Source organism: Aquila chrysaetos, chromosome 2 (genome assembly GCF_900496995.4).
Source record: "Aquila chrysaetos chrysaetos chromosome 2, bAquChr1.4, whole genome shotgun sequence".
Lineage (NCBI taxonomy): Eukaryota > Metazoa > Chordata > Aves > Accipitriformes > Accipitridae > Aquila > Aquila chrysaetos.
In genome coordinates, this window is record NC_044005.1 from 35,042,846 (window position 1) to 35,055,450 (window position 12,605).

The 12,605-nt window shown below is 39.7% G+C and overlaps 1 protein-coding gene and 1 long non-coding RNA gene across 6 annotated transcripts in view; one reads left to right on the forward strand and one right to left on the reverse strand.

Moving 5' to 3' along the window:
• LOC115350342 overlaps positions 1 to 9,524 on the reverse strand; it is a 31,559-nt gene extending 22,035 nt beyond the window's left edge. The window contains exon 1 of the long non-coding RNA XR_003926400.1: positions 9,169 to 9,524. This is a non-coding gene — a long non-coding RNA (uncharacterized LOC115350342). The remainder of the gene's footprint in view (positions 1 to 9,168) is intronic.
• A 145-nt stretch (positions 9,525 to 9,669) lies between these two features.
• Positions 9,670 to 12,605, forward strand: part of CDIN1 (CDAN1 interacting nuclease 1) — a 134,943-nt gene continuing 132,007 nt past the window's right edge. For 2 of the 5 annotated variants that reach the window (XM_030035799.1, XM_030035819.1), the window contains exon 1: positions 9,673 to 9,965. In XM_030035799.1, the coding sequence (XP_029891659.1) occupies positions 9,865 to 9,965 (101 nt within the window). In that variant the 5' untranslated portion in view covers positions 9,673 to 9,864. Of the gene's footprint in view, positions 9,966 to 12,605 lie in introns of all 5 variants that reach the window. The other 3 variants (XM_030035849.1, XM_030035809.2, XM_030035791.1) reach the window with 3 other exon arrangements.

Sequence of the window (12,605 nt, forward strand, 5' to 3'; positions counted from 1 at the left end):
GCTTGAAGATGACCTTTGAAGAACATCAGCAACGCATTTAGTGTTTAGAACCTTAATGAACTTTGTTTAACTTCTCAAAGAACAGTTTAAGAGGTGCCCTGAGCAGCAACACTGCCTTTAAATTGATATATCTAGCATACAACCTACCAAAATCAGGAAATCAAGCTATAGCAAAACTAAGTGATAAAAATAAAGCTAAACAAGTTCAAATCAGGCTACTTACAACTGACAGCAAAGGTAACTAACCACAAAGAATTTAGTAAGACTCTGTGTTTCTGGATGACTTTAAATCAAGTTTTAAAGATCTTTTTGGTTACCATTTTGTTTTAAAAAGATTTCCTGTAATTCAATCACAGGTGCTGAATTATAAGCAGCAATTAATTAATGAAATATCTATAATATGTTATGCAGAAAATCAGGCTAAATGATCATAGTGACTTTCCTTCTGGCCTCAAATCAGAAAGAACATATAAATGTATTAGTAAATTAGATTATATTTTAAAGTAATTTTGAATGTGACTGCTTAAACAGAAAAGCAAGACTTAGGATTTATACATCTAACATAAATACTATCAAATATATTGTTTACAATATTAGAACACTAAATATGGAAATAATAAACTCATTTTCAAAACTAATTTTTTTCTTAAATGGCATCATCTAGCACGCTATTTTATTGCTTTGAGCAGTCTCATCAACTTGCTATGAAAGACACTAAGTATACTAAAGCCATGCAACATGGCAGTAGTCTTAGGGACTACTTAACCTCTTGTTTTACTTTTTCCAGAACAAAGCAATGGAAATGATAACCAAGAGATGATATATATGTCATAACTATGTAAAGGTCAACAAGGTTTAAACACATTGGGTTCTACTCATAAATATTTGACTAATGGGAGTGTATTTTTCATTTTTAAACCCTAAGATTGGCACCTCGGTAGGCACCAAATTGTTCTGACTGAACATGTAAAACACATGGTTCCTGAGTTGCATCTCTCCAGATATGTGCCTGAATGCCAATGTCAAAAAGTGGTAATAATTCTTCTCTTACCATTCCTTACATTATAAAGGTAACTTACTGCATCAGTATCAGTTGTATGATGTGTCCGATTTGGAACTTGCTTACATCACCTCGACTCCAATTAAATGATTTTGGATTCACACTAGAGTACTTTAGAACCTGGTCCTATACATCTCTTATTACTAACCAAGTGGCAGCTCCATTTAGTTTATATATATTTTATTTTATAGGACAGAATGGACAAACTAGTTTTATTACAGGGGAATAGGTGACCTAGTTCAGGACTGTCTAAGTTTAGGTAACCTACATTGCCCCTTTGGACACCTTTGAAGCAACTGGTTTTAGTGTTACTGTACATATTTGCATAATGCAAATACACTCAAAACCTTTTCTCCCTGACAAAAAAAAAAAAAAAAAAAAAAAAGCACCTAGGAAAATGTTGTGGGTTTTTTTTTTTATAATTGAAATTGTATTCTATGGAATTAGATACTTTTATATTTCAGTTATTCAGTGGCTCGAATAAATCCATCTGTATCATCTTCTGTCTTGATTCTTGAACTGAAAAACACCAGATCTGAACAAGTAGCCATACGATTCCAGAGAGAATGTCATCTTATAAACTGTTAATATTTTTCTTACTAAAAAAGAGGGATGTGGGGGGAGCCTAGACAACAATTTCATACATTTATGTGTTTTCCAGGCTGTTGGATTAGGCAGGGTTTTTTTCCCCAAACTGGTATGGCTTGAGTTAGATTTAAAATCAGTTCCCAGAGGAGGTTGATAAATGGATTAAAGTGGAACATAAATTCACTATGTCACCCAGTCCCTTAAACCTTGATGTCAGTAACATGCCTAATCATTCCATTATTATAAACGTCAAATATGTTTTACATGTGTTAGAAAGAGTGAATGGGTATCAGAAGAAATAGAAGACTCAAGAAACTGGAATGCTATTATGAACTTCCATGCAAAACTATCTAAAATATTACAGTGTTCACCCGTTAGTATTTCAGATTCTTATTTTCTTGTAATTTGCACACTGAATCCCCTACTATGAGAGATAGACCAGTGTATCCATTGCGCTACACATACTTTGCTTTCCCTTAACGGCGCTACTTCTATGAGCTAGCATAACAAACTGAAGAGTGTATAAAGGCAGAATACAAACTTGCAGTGTGAATTTTTTTCAGTAGTTAATCTGAGAAATTGAACACGTGAATCTTGCTTAGAAAATATAAGAATTTTTATTCTACTCACCAAAATGAAATGCCTCAGCTGAAGTAGTGTTTGCACTACATTTTAAGAAAGATGTTGCAAAGTATGCAAAAAAATGACAGTGCTTTCAGAAAAATGACTTAGATGAAAGGACTGAGAGAACGGGGCTTGCATACACTACCAAACAAAAACAGGAGAAATAGATCAGCATTACAATAATCCTGAAACAAGTAAAAAAGCCAGTGATCTATCATTCGCCCCTTTCTTCAAAGTATACAGAGGAAAGTAAGTGGTTTCATTTGCAATTCGTAGGCTTGGAATTAAATATTAGAAACAAGCTGTCCAAGTTCAAGTGAAGTAAAATACTGGAACATTTAACCAACGGAGACTATGGAAATTTCATTATGGAAGTCTACAATAACAAATTAGAAATATTTTAGTATGAGACAGTGCAGTTATATTTGATACTATCAAGTATCTGATCTGGCTAACTACATGATCTCTTGAGGTTAGCTGCATTCTACATTTCTATGATTCTGTGGTAACAGTCATTCAAAGAATATTACAATTCTTTAATGGTGAAAATATTTGATATGAAATGAGAGGTGAGCAATAAAGCATTAAGCATTTTAGAAGAAAAACAGTGAAAGAAACCTCAGTTATTCAATATAACTCCCTAAGTATAAGGTGACAATAGAAATTTCACTACTAGGGGAAAAAAAAAAAAATCACGCTTAATCTACTTCTATGTCCTTCCCCAAAGCTTATCTGATCTAAAATAATACAAAGTTCCCTAAAAATTGTTATACACTTAAAAGTTCCAGACTACACATAATAAAGTCCTAATTTTCAGGTTGGCAAATCATACACAGCTTCCACTGAAGTCAAACAGCATTGGTGAGTACCACAAGCTATATAAGCAAACCTTTGCTGTTTTATTTTCTTTGTGTGGGAGTAAAAGGAGGTGGACAGGAAAAAGACCCAAACTACCACAACAGCACAAAATTCTACAAATTTAAGTTCCTGTTGCCAGTTTTTAGGCACTGGATAAATCAACAGGTCAGGGAATTACTAATCTGTTATCTCTTTCACAATTAATGCGTAGGCAGAATTTGTTCCTCTTTCAGAGATTTTGTTAGAAAGCAATAAAGCACAATACTGGAGCTAGTTTTAGCTTTGTAAACTATTCACCTTTCTATTTGAAATACTTCTGGCTATATGAAAAGAGAAACAGACAAGCTACTTTTAGCCACTCTGAGATACTATGTTTCCAACAAGTGAATAAAACCAACTCAGGTAATTCAGCAGGGCCTTGCTGTCTCACAATAATGCTTGGGAAATATATTGCAAAGTTACAAAATTTTGCTAATTAGCAAAATCAAAAAATAAATACTGAAAATAATACAATCTATCTCAAAATGTACTGTTTTTGTTTCACTCGAATAGTTGTATTTTAAGTGGGTTAATTTTGTTCTAATATATTTATACATTGCAACATTACTGTTACAATGTCAAACACTGAGAAACTTGGAAATTCTACTGTCCATTTTGGTGTACAACCTTGATTCAGTCCATCTGTTCATCTGTATTACAAAACAGTTCTTAATTTCTAACTTTTCCCTCCTTTGCCTTACTGGCATAGAAAATAGCACACCTCTTCAGTACTTCTTTTTAACCTTTAAATTCAAAACTCGGCCTCACTTATTCTTTACTGCATGCTGTCCATGTCATACATACTAAGAATAGTCTTAATTTCAATATACATTCTCTAATGAAGCCCATTACCATAGTAGCTTATTGCACAAGCACTAGCATGAAGATATATATTAGCAAATGTATTTCCAAAACACCTTCTCCTGTCATGTATATTTTTGTATACTTTTGTGTATGTGTGTATATATTTTTATTTTTTCATTCAATATATATATGTATGAGGGACATTAAGTTTGAAAGATTTAGGCCAAAACTGTTCACTGATTTGGGCTCTCCAGTGTAATACACCTAGGACCCGATTTTTCAGAGTACCGTGCTCAGTACTCCATATGTTCAAGGTACAACTTCCATTAAATTCAGTTCCGTTGATAGTGCCTAGCATTTAGTGCAATGATGCTCTCAAATTTAAGTTCTTGGCAGAACATATGCAGGATAATCATATTGTTTAACGGTTGGCACCTAATTTAGATGTCTAATTTGTGAGGTTAATCCCCCAAGGCTCTGCTACCATCAACAGAAAGAGGTAGCCCTGTCGTCTCTGGCTATGCATCCCTATTTCCTCCCACGTGCTGGCACTTACATTTATAAGGCTGTTCGGTGAGTTGGAGTCACAAGTTGATTTAGCTGAAAACCAATATTTTTAGGGTTTTTTTTCTTTGCATGTTAAGTTTTCATCTGGATCAGCTGATCTGTCTGACCATGTATGCACACAATCAGCAGTAGCAGTAATACAAGTGCACAGGTATTACTGTGAAACTGGCCAGAGGAGATTGGGATGATCTCTTTAGCCAGCAGCTTATGGCACCTATGTAATTAAATTAGATGGCTGGCACAGAATAACATGTATGTCGTGTCAAAAAAAGCCACATGGAAAGAAAATTCCATCAAAAGACTTCTAAGCTTACATAAAAAGTCCGTAACAGAGGCAAGGAGAGAATCCGTATTTCCTGGACAGCAGTCAAATTAACTTTATGCTTAAATTTTCTTTCTATAGTTCCTGCTTCATTCACCCAGTACATATTCCAAATTCTGCAACAAATGAGGCAGATGTCCTACAGAAAACAATCTAATTTATCACACAACTACAGCATTTTCTCTGTACAGTGAATGAAGCTGAAATCCCTTGAGGAAAAAGCAGTCTGCAGTAGTTAATAATATTTTAACACATATAGACAAAGAGGGCAAATTAACTTTAAATAATTGAATTTGAAACCGGAAAGGTATTTTCATATAGGTTTCTGTATCTGACTACTGAGAGCTTAAAAAGGCAAATCCAAACTCCAGAAATTTCATTATGTGGAACTACAGTGGAGTCAAGTGGCAGGGTAAGAACACTTAGGGCATGTTACCATCTCAGTTATAGAAATTGATTTTTAAATAACTCATCATTTTCAAAAATCTTTTACAGCTTGTTACAGAAAATACATAAACATGCAGCTTAGAACCACTAAAGTGGCCCAAGGCCATTAAAATTGATATACTTTCAATTGACCATAGATCAGGCCCCATGCATATAAAGCAGTGTTTTCAAAACACTGCACAAATGCAGACTTTTTTTTTTTTTAATTACTTCAACAAACAAATAAGTGTTTTAAAGAAAGATATATTGGGTATACTAATAGTACAGAAAACTAGATTAATTTGCCTCAATGACTTCTGTGATTATGAGGAACAAATCTGAAGACACAGAAGGAAAACAATGCCTGTCTGCCTTTTTCAATTGGTATCCTGCTATGTATAACCATTCTATTGCTGTTGTGTTCTTCACACTGTCGTGGTATCAAGCAATCCCATGAATACTTTTAGGGAAAGAAACAGAAACCTATGGTGACTTATCATCTTGTGAATTGGCAAAACAGTTAATGTTTAACAGTGATGTATAGACCAACTGTTCGTTTTTTTATTTGTTTGTTTAATACATACTGAAGATATCATGGTTTGTTTCACAATACAATCACTTTCAGAAAGTACATTAAAACCTATGGATATAAATTAGATCATAAATTGAGGGTTCTCCTTGTTTATGAGGTAACAACTGTATCCTGTGGAGGTGTTTATTAGACCTGTTACAGATACAGTTGCTACCAAGTTAAGTGGAAGCACACTGAAGTTTTTCTTATGATACAAAAATGTCAAATAAAAAGAGCTGAATTTCACAACAAAAAAATCACACAAAATATATCAAAAGACTGAAAAATACTTGTAGAAACATGTGCACCAAACTGAATGAAGTGGGAATATTACAAGTATTAGAAAATTATAACAAGCACTCCAATCAGTTGCAAATGAGATTCTAGCCTTACTGTAGTTCCCAACGCTAGCATCAACGATCAATAGATTGGAAAATATACATGACTGCTAGCAGTCTTTGCATTAATTTTGTTACAGAAAGCAACATGGACCAGAGATTGTGTCTATGAAGAAATGGGGTGGTAAAGCAAAAAGATAGCTGTAAGGTCATAAAAATCAAATCAAAATATGCACATTGTGCATGAATTGATTCCTCATAATATCATACTATAATTACCTATTCTCAAAACACAGTGGTTTTAAGCTCTGTGGAGAATAATGAATGGTATTTTAACTCTGAACTTGGCTATAAATCTATGCAATAATCTTCTTAAGGTAATGGGAGACACCTATGAATATCACAGTTAAGCTATCAACTAACACAAAAAACAGACCAAGGGTCCATTACCTACTGTCCTACACCAGCTGTGGCCAAGACTACCTGCAAGGAATGATGGTCATTACTGGAAGTCCTCTGCCAGGTGTTTCATTCTGTCTCCCTGTCTTTATTTTCCCCCTGTAGCTTACATGTCCTCTGCCTTTCTTCCCCCTCATTTGTCACTTCCAATCATTTGTTTTTCCCATAGTTTCTTTCTCTTTAGTCCTCTGTCTTTCTTGGAAGGAAACTTAGTTTATGTAATAGATGGACTGGAACCCAACCCCAAGGCAAAAATGAAGAGTAGCTGCCGCAGGCAGATACCTCGGAAACAATATAAGAACAAAGCAAGCACATAGTTACGTTCTGAGAATGTTCCCCCAGCATCCAACCATTTGCAGCTCTGAGACTCCCTGAGCCAAAGGTAAATTTAAGTTTTTCATGCTTTTTTTTTTTTTTTTGTATTTCATCCAGCTGCTTATAAAATTTATGCAAACTTCCACCTTCTACAACATCTTACAATATAGATGTCCACAGCTTAATTACACATGGTTTGATGTTTGTTTTATATAGTAAAACTGCAATGGCGGTTTGATTGCTGGGAAAAAAATATTTAGTGAACTCTTTCTGCTAGGAACATCCAATTTTCTTCTCATTGGGTTTTTGAGCATTTCATTGGAGTAGCTCTGTATTAACTAATTTAGGCAAAGTGTGGCTTATACTTTGCATACAGAACTTCGCATCTGTGTTTTGCATTTCGCCGTGCAAAATGCTTCTTTGTGATGAAAAGCAGCAGCTCATATCTTTGAGGGCTGTTACCTCCTTATGACAGCATGATATTAGCTCCTCTTGGTTTCAGTGAACCTTCATGCTAGAATGTTATTTACTTTTTTAAAAAACAATTTTGAAATCTACAAAACCTTGTTCCAGGAGGAGAGTCTACAAAACATATGCAATATATACATAATACATACATCAGACATTTGTAGTTTGTTCCATAGGCTGATAACTTCATACCGCAGTTCTAACCTATTTCACTTCTGTGCACTGTAGACTGAAGTGTCATTTGATTTATAAAATAAAATCAAGAACATGTACTAGTGACCAAGTGAAATGAACAGAGATAGAAGTTATAGATAGTAACATTACAGGTTTTAAAAACACTTTCACTGGAAATTATCCCACAACAAAGACAGCATGATGTTGTTCTGGTTTTGTGTTTGTTTTTTTTTAAAAGAAGCACTATTGATTGTTTCTAAAGGAGCAGTAGTAGTGGTAGCGAAGGACCATTTAATTTTTTTTTTTTAAATCTACTTCAAAAGAAAAAATCATAATTCTCCTCTTTGGAAAGACAGGGGAAAATGACCCTTTCTATGGCCCAAGAAAGTTATACCCTTATGGGCCTTTAAAGTGGATATCAGAATGAAAGGAACACCCCCTTCCCTCCCAAACACACACATCTCCTACCATTAAGGATTGTACTTGACTGTGCTAAAGAAAATGAAGTATCTTTACATTAAATAATACCCTCCTTTAAAAGAATGCTCTTTTTTCAATTTCACATATTATTTTTTGGTCTCCAAGTAAGGAATGGAATCTGTAACTTGGCTTAGCTTCACTGTATTTTCTTCTACTGTGGGGCAACTAATGAGTTTCAAACATTTATATTTAGGCCATAGTACCAGAAACAGCTGTTCCCAGGAAGGCTCCCGGTTCCAAACAAAACCCACTAAAATCCAGGGAGGATCAACTGATAGAAGGTTCATTGGGCATTGTCAATCAATTAGAAACCAGCCTCACAAATGTTCCTAAATGAATGACCCTGCTGACATGCCCATGGTATTTGTTTCTCCTTGAAGTTCAAGCTCTTGTACTCTTGCAAGAAACTGTGAAGTTTCTGGCTAAGATGCAGAAAAATACTTAAAACGTGATTCTAAAGCTTTCAAGAGGGAAGTCCAGTGAACAGAACCTAAGATCTGTAAAGATAAAAAATTCTTAAGATTTAATGCAAATTTCATGGATTGAGTGCCCGAAACATCAAGGTTAGTACTCCAGTAGCCTGTATACAAGTTCATGAATGCAATTAAACTGAAATTAAAGGGAATATTTATGTTTCTCAGTCAAATGCACGGTTAATTCTCTTCATAACCTCTAGTTTTTACATATTGTTTACAGAAGGGCATACCTATCCTCCAAGTTACTCAATAAAAGTTATTAAAAATGCCCAGCACAGGAACTAAGGCTTGCAACATGCTTACTGATATGTAAATGATATTTAATAATATAATTTGCTTGAGACCTAACACACTTTGAAGTAAATCCAAGCACAGACTTGGGTGGTTTTCTTCTAAAATACAGCGGGAGCCATCTCTGTGTGCATGCACAAGGCTGCAGGCCAGCAACGTGCGGGCCCTGTCAGGATCCGCAGCCCCAGCCCCACTACTTGCGCATTTATTTCTTCTCCAAACCGGGAGAAACAGTCATTACAAAGTGACTTTTGGAAAGGGCCTTGAAAATCACACTTTAAAGCCGTAATACGACAGGCCTTACGCACCCCACTCCCGGGCAGGCGCTACCGCAGCCGACAGAGGACCGCCACGCAGGGCGCCGACCCGCTCTGCTCCGCGCCCCTCTCCTCAGCCCGAGGGCACCCGGGGCCGGCGGCGGCACGCCGAGGGCGCAGCAGAGGCGCCTTACGCCGCCGCCGCCGCCCCGCCGGCTCCTTCCGCCCTCCCAGGCATTAAGGCAAGGAGCGGCTTGTAGGGCGCAGGAGCGGGCACCTCCTCGGCCGTGAGGCGGCCGGCGTCCTCCTCCGCCCTCGGGCGAGGCAAAAGCAGGCGGCCTCTGTGCGAAACCCGGGGGCTACGACGGTGGCGACGCCCCCGCGGCAGCGCCATTTCCGCGCGGGGCCCAGCGGCGCCCAGGCGCCGCGCGCTCCCCTGCCGCCTGCGCGGCTGCGCAGAGCCGAGCGGCGCGGGATGGCGGCTCTCCCCGCCCCCCCACCACACCGCCCCGGCCGGGCCGCGGGGCGGAGCTGGGGGAAGCGGCCGCCGCCGCCGCTGACTGCCTCGGCACCTGGCTGGTAGCAAAGGGCGCCCCGGGGTCGCCGCGACCCCAACCCCCTCCCCGTCACTGGCCTTCTGCCTCTCGCCGCGGCCGCGGTGCCGGGGCCCGGAGCGGCGTCGCCCGCTCCCTTCGCCCCTCCCGCCGCCGCGCAGGCCCGGCGCCGCGGGGTTAGGCGGTGCGAGGCATGAAGCTGACCAAAGCCCAGTACGATGAAATAGCCCAGTTCCTGGGGCACGTGCAGCCCACCCGGCAGAGCCTGAGGAAGCTGAAGGAGAAGTTCCCTAGGTAAGTGCTTCCCGCCCTCCGGGGCCGCTGCCCGGCGCGGGGCGGGCGGCTGGGGCCCCGGGCGGCGGCCTGCGAGCTCGCTGCGGGCGGGCGAGGGGCCGCAGGGGGCCGCTCCGCCAGCTCCAGCCGGTGCCCCCCGGTTCCAGGCCCCACACGGTACAAAATCACTTGGACACACACACGGTCATCGACGGCGAGCGAGAGCTCGCTCAGGCTGCTGCTAGGAGCAGGGTACTTCTCACTCTCTGTGACCGGAGGAGTTGGCACAAAATAAAGGACTCTTCCCCCGCCCCCCCCCCCCCCCCCCCGTCCAAATGAAAGCTCTCGGGTCCTTTCATGAGTCTGTCTCTTAAACACCAAGTAGATCTTCTTAGGTGAACGAAGCCTTCGGGCTCAGGCCGTTCCTCTGTGGCCGAGACCGAGGGTGGAATCGGGCCTGCGATACCGCTGCCCCTGTGGCTTAGGGAGAAGGGGCGGTCCAGGCCCATAGCTCTTTGCGTGGTGCTGCTTTCCAGCTGAAGGCTGGAAAAGGGGTCATCTTAAATCGGAGCGTTCATCTGCTTCCTCGCCTGAGCTGCATTCAGAATGGTCAAAGACATTTGCAAGTGACCATAGGCTAGCATGGAAAAGTGTACATGATGGCATATGCTCCCTGTACTGATCTTCATTGCTGAAATTTGCTCATTGCCAACAACAACCAAGTTGTAAAGTACATGTTGCAAGGTTTTTCTCTTTTTTCAGGTTTGGGGGAAGGATTGCTAGTGCTGAATTGACAGGAAACCAAATCAGGTTCTGTGGGGGAAGGAGCGGTATTGTCTCTAAAATCACCAGAAATAATACAGAAAACTGTAGGTTTTTAAGTGCTGTGCTTACTTTGGTGAGAGGGAGAAATCAGGAAAACAGAAAATCGTTCCTGTGCTTCCTGAGCGAGCCTTGCTAGTCTTACCACAAGTGTGGCTGAGGAAACTGTCTGAAGTTGTGTGTAGCTTACAGTAAGTGGATGAAGAGCCAACATTCACTTAGGCTTTTAAACTATCCAGTGAAATCTTTTCCTGTTCAGGAAAGTGTGTAATGTAGTTAAAAATCAAGCTGAGGGAATAGCCCTGTTACAGAGAAGCGATGCTAAAGCAATGTGGTTGGTTCAGCGAGTTGCATTGTTGGGAACCGAGCTCACCTTGCACAGTACTTTGCAACTTGGGAAATCGCTTACTGTGACAGCATGTGTCTGAGGAGCTTAGACTTGGCTTTACCACTTTGGTGCTAATGAAATTAGAAGAGAGTGTTTGTGCGTATATATGTGTGCATGCATGCACACACACGTGCATATTCTCTTTTTCTAGTCTCCTTATAAAGCTGTCTTAAAAGAAGGTTGGAATTTGGGTTGGTCTGCCAGGTCAGTTACTGTGTGTAGGAACCTGCTTCCAAGACAGATGCATAGGCACGTGAGTGTCTGTAATAGGGAAAATAAGGACCAGGCCTTTCTGCTGATACATTTTACTTCTCAGTCCACTCCTTTGATCCTGCAAAACAACCATTGACTCCTCAGTTTCAGAACTTCATGACTTCTGAAAAACTATGTACTGATAACAATGTAGAGTTATATCAGGAAAAAATTATGTTTTTTCTAAAGCAGCTGTCTCAGGTTTGGCGAACACTGAAAAGCAGAGATTAGCTACAGTAGTTGCTTCCATGATTTGCTGGCTTAACATACTGTTATCTTGTTATCCACATTAATGTCCTCTTCTGAATTCTGCTTGTAGGCCTCTCCTGAATTTTGTTTGTCCAACCTGGGAGAAGTCTAAAATGTTCTATCTGAATGATGAATGAATTGATACCTTCTTATAAAAAATGTCTGTCAAGTATATTTTGAGGAGGTCTGCATGTCTCCTTTCAGTGAATGGCTCAGCAAATGATGTTTGTTGTCTTTTTGTTTATTTCTCATAGCAGGGCAGATGCAGAAGACCCTCAGAGAAAAAGTTTGAAGTAGCAAAATATGTTGGGCTAATGATCTTGAGACGCAGTTTAAAAAAAAAAAATGCATTCCAAGGCTGCTGCTTGCTTTAGCAGCAAGGGAGATGTATTGAAATAGATAATGTGTTATAACGTGAAAAACAGGCAGTCTCTATAACCATTATCTTGTAGAAGAGGCCAGCTGGAGAGATTTGTAAACTTGTGTGCCATTTTAAGTGTGAAAGGAGACGCTTGTTCAGTGATGTTTTATAACTGTGCAATAAGTTTCTTATAATCTAGAACCTGTGTCATTCTCTTCTAGGACAAGAAGGGACTGATTGGACTTATTGGACGCTTTTTTCTTTATGAAAACCAAAATCAAACAAACCAACAACCGCCCTCCCCACCCACCCCAACTTTCTAATTCAGTCTTCTTAAGAAAATATTCCAGAATCTGTCATGGCACTCGCAATGTGATGAAGGTGTCCATAACCAGTTTATCGTTATTATATGGTAACAGTTGCTGATTCAAACTGGAAAGTACTAACATCCATAATAGCTGCTTTCACCTTGCACTTTCAATCTTTCCACGGAAGTAACAGTATTCCACTGGTAATACAATACATAAATTGACAGTTTTCAAGCATTTCTAGTTCCTACTGCCCCATAGATCTTGAGAGTCTTTGGATT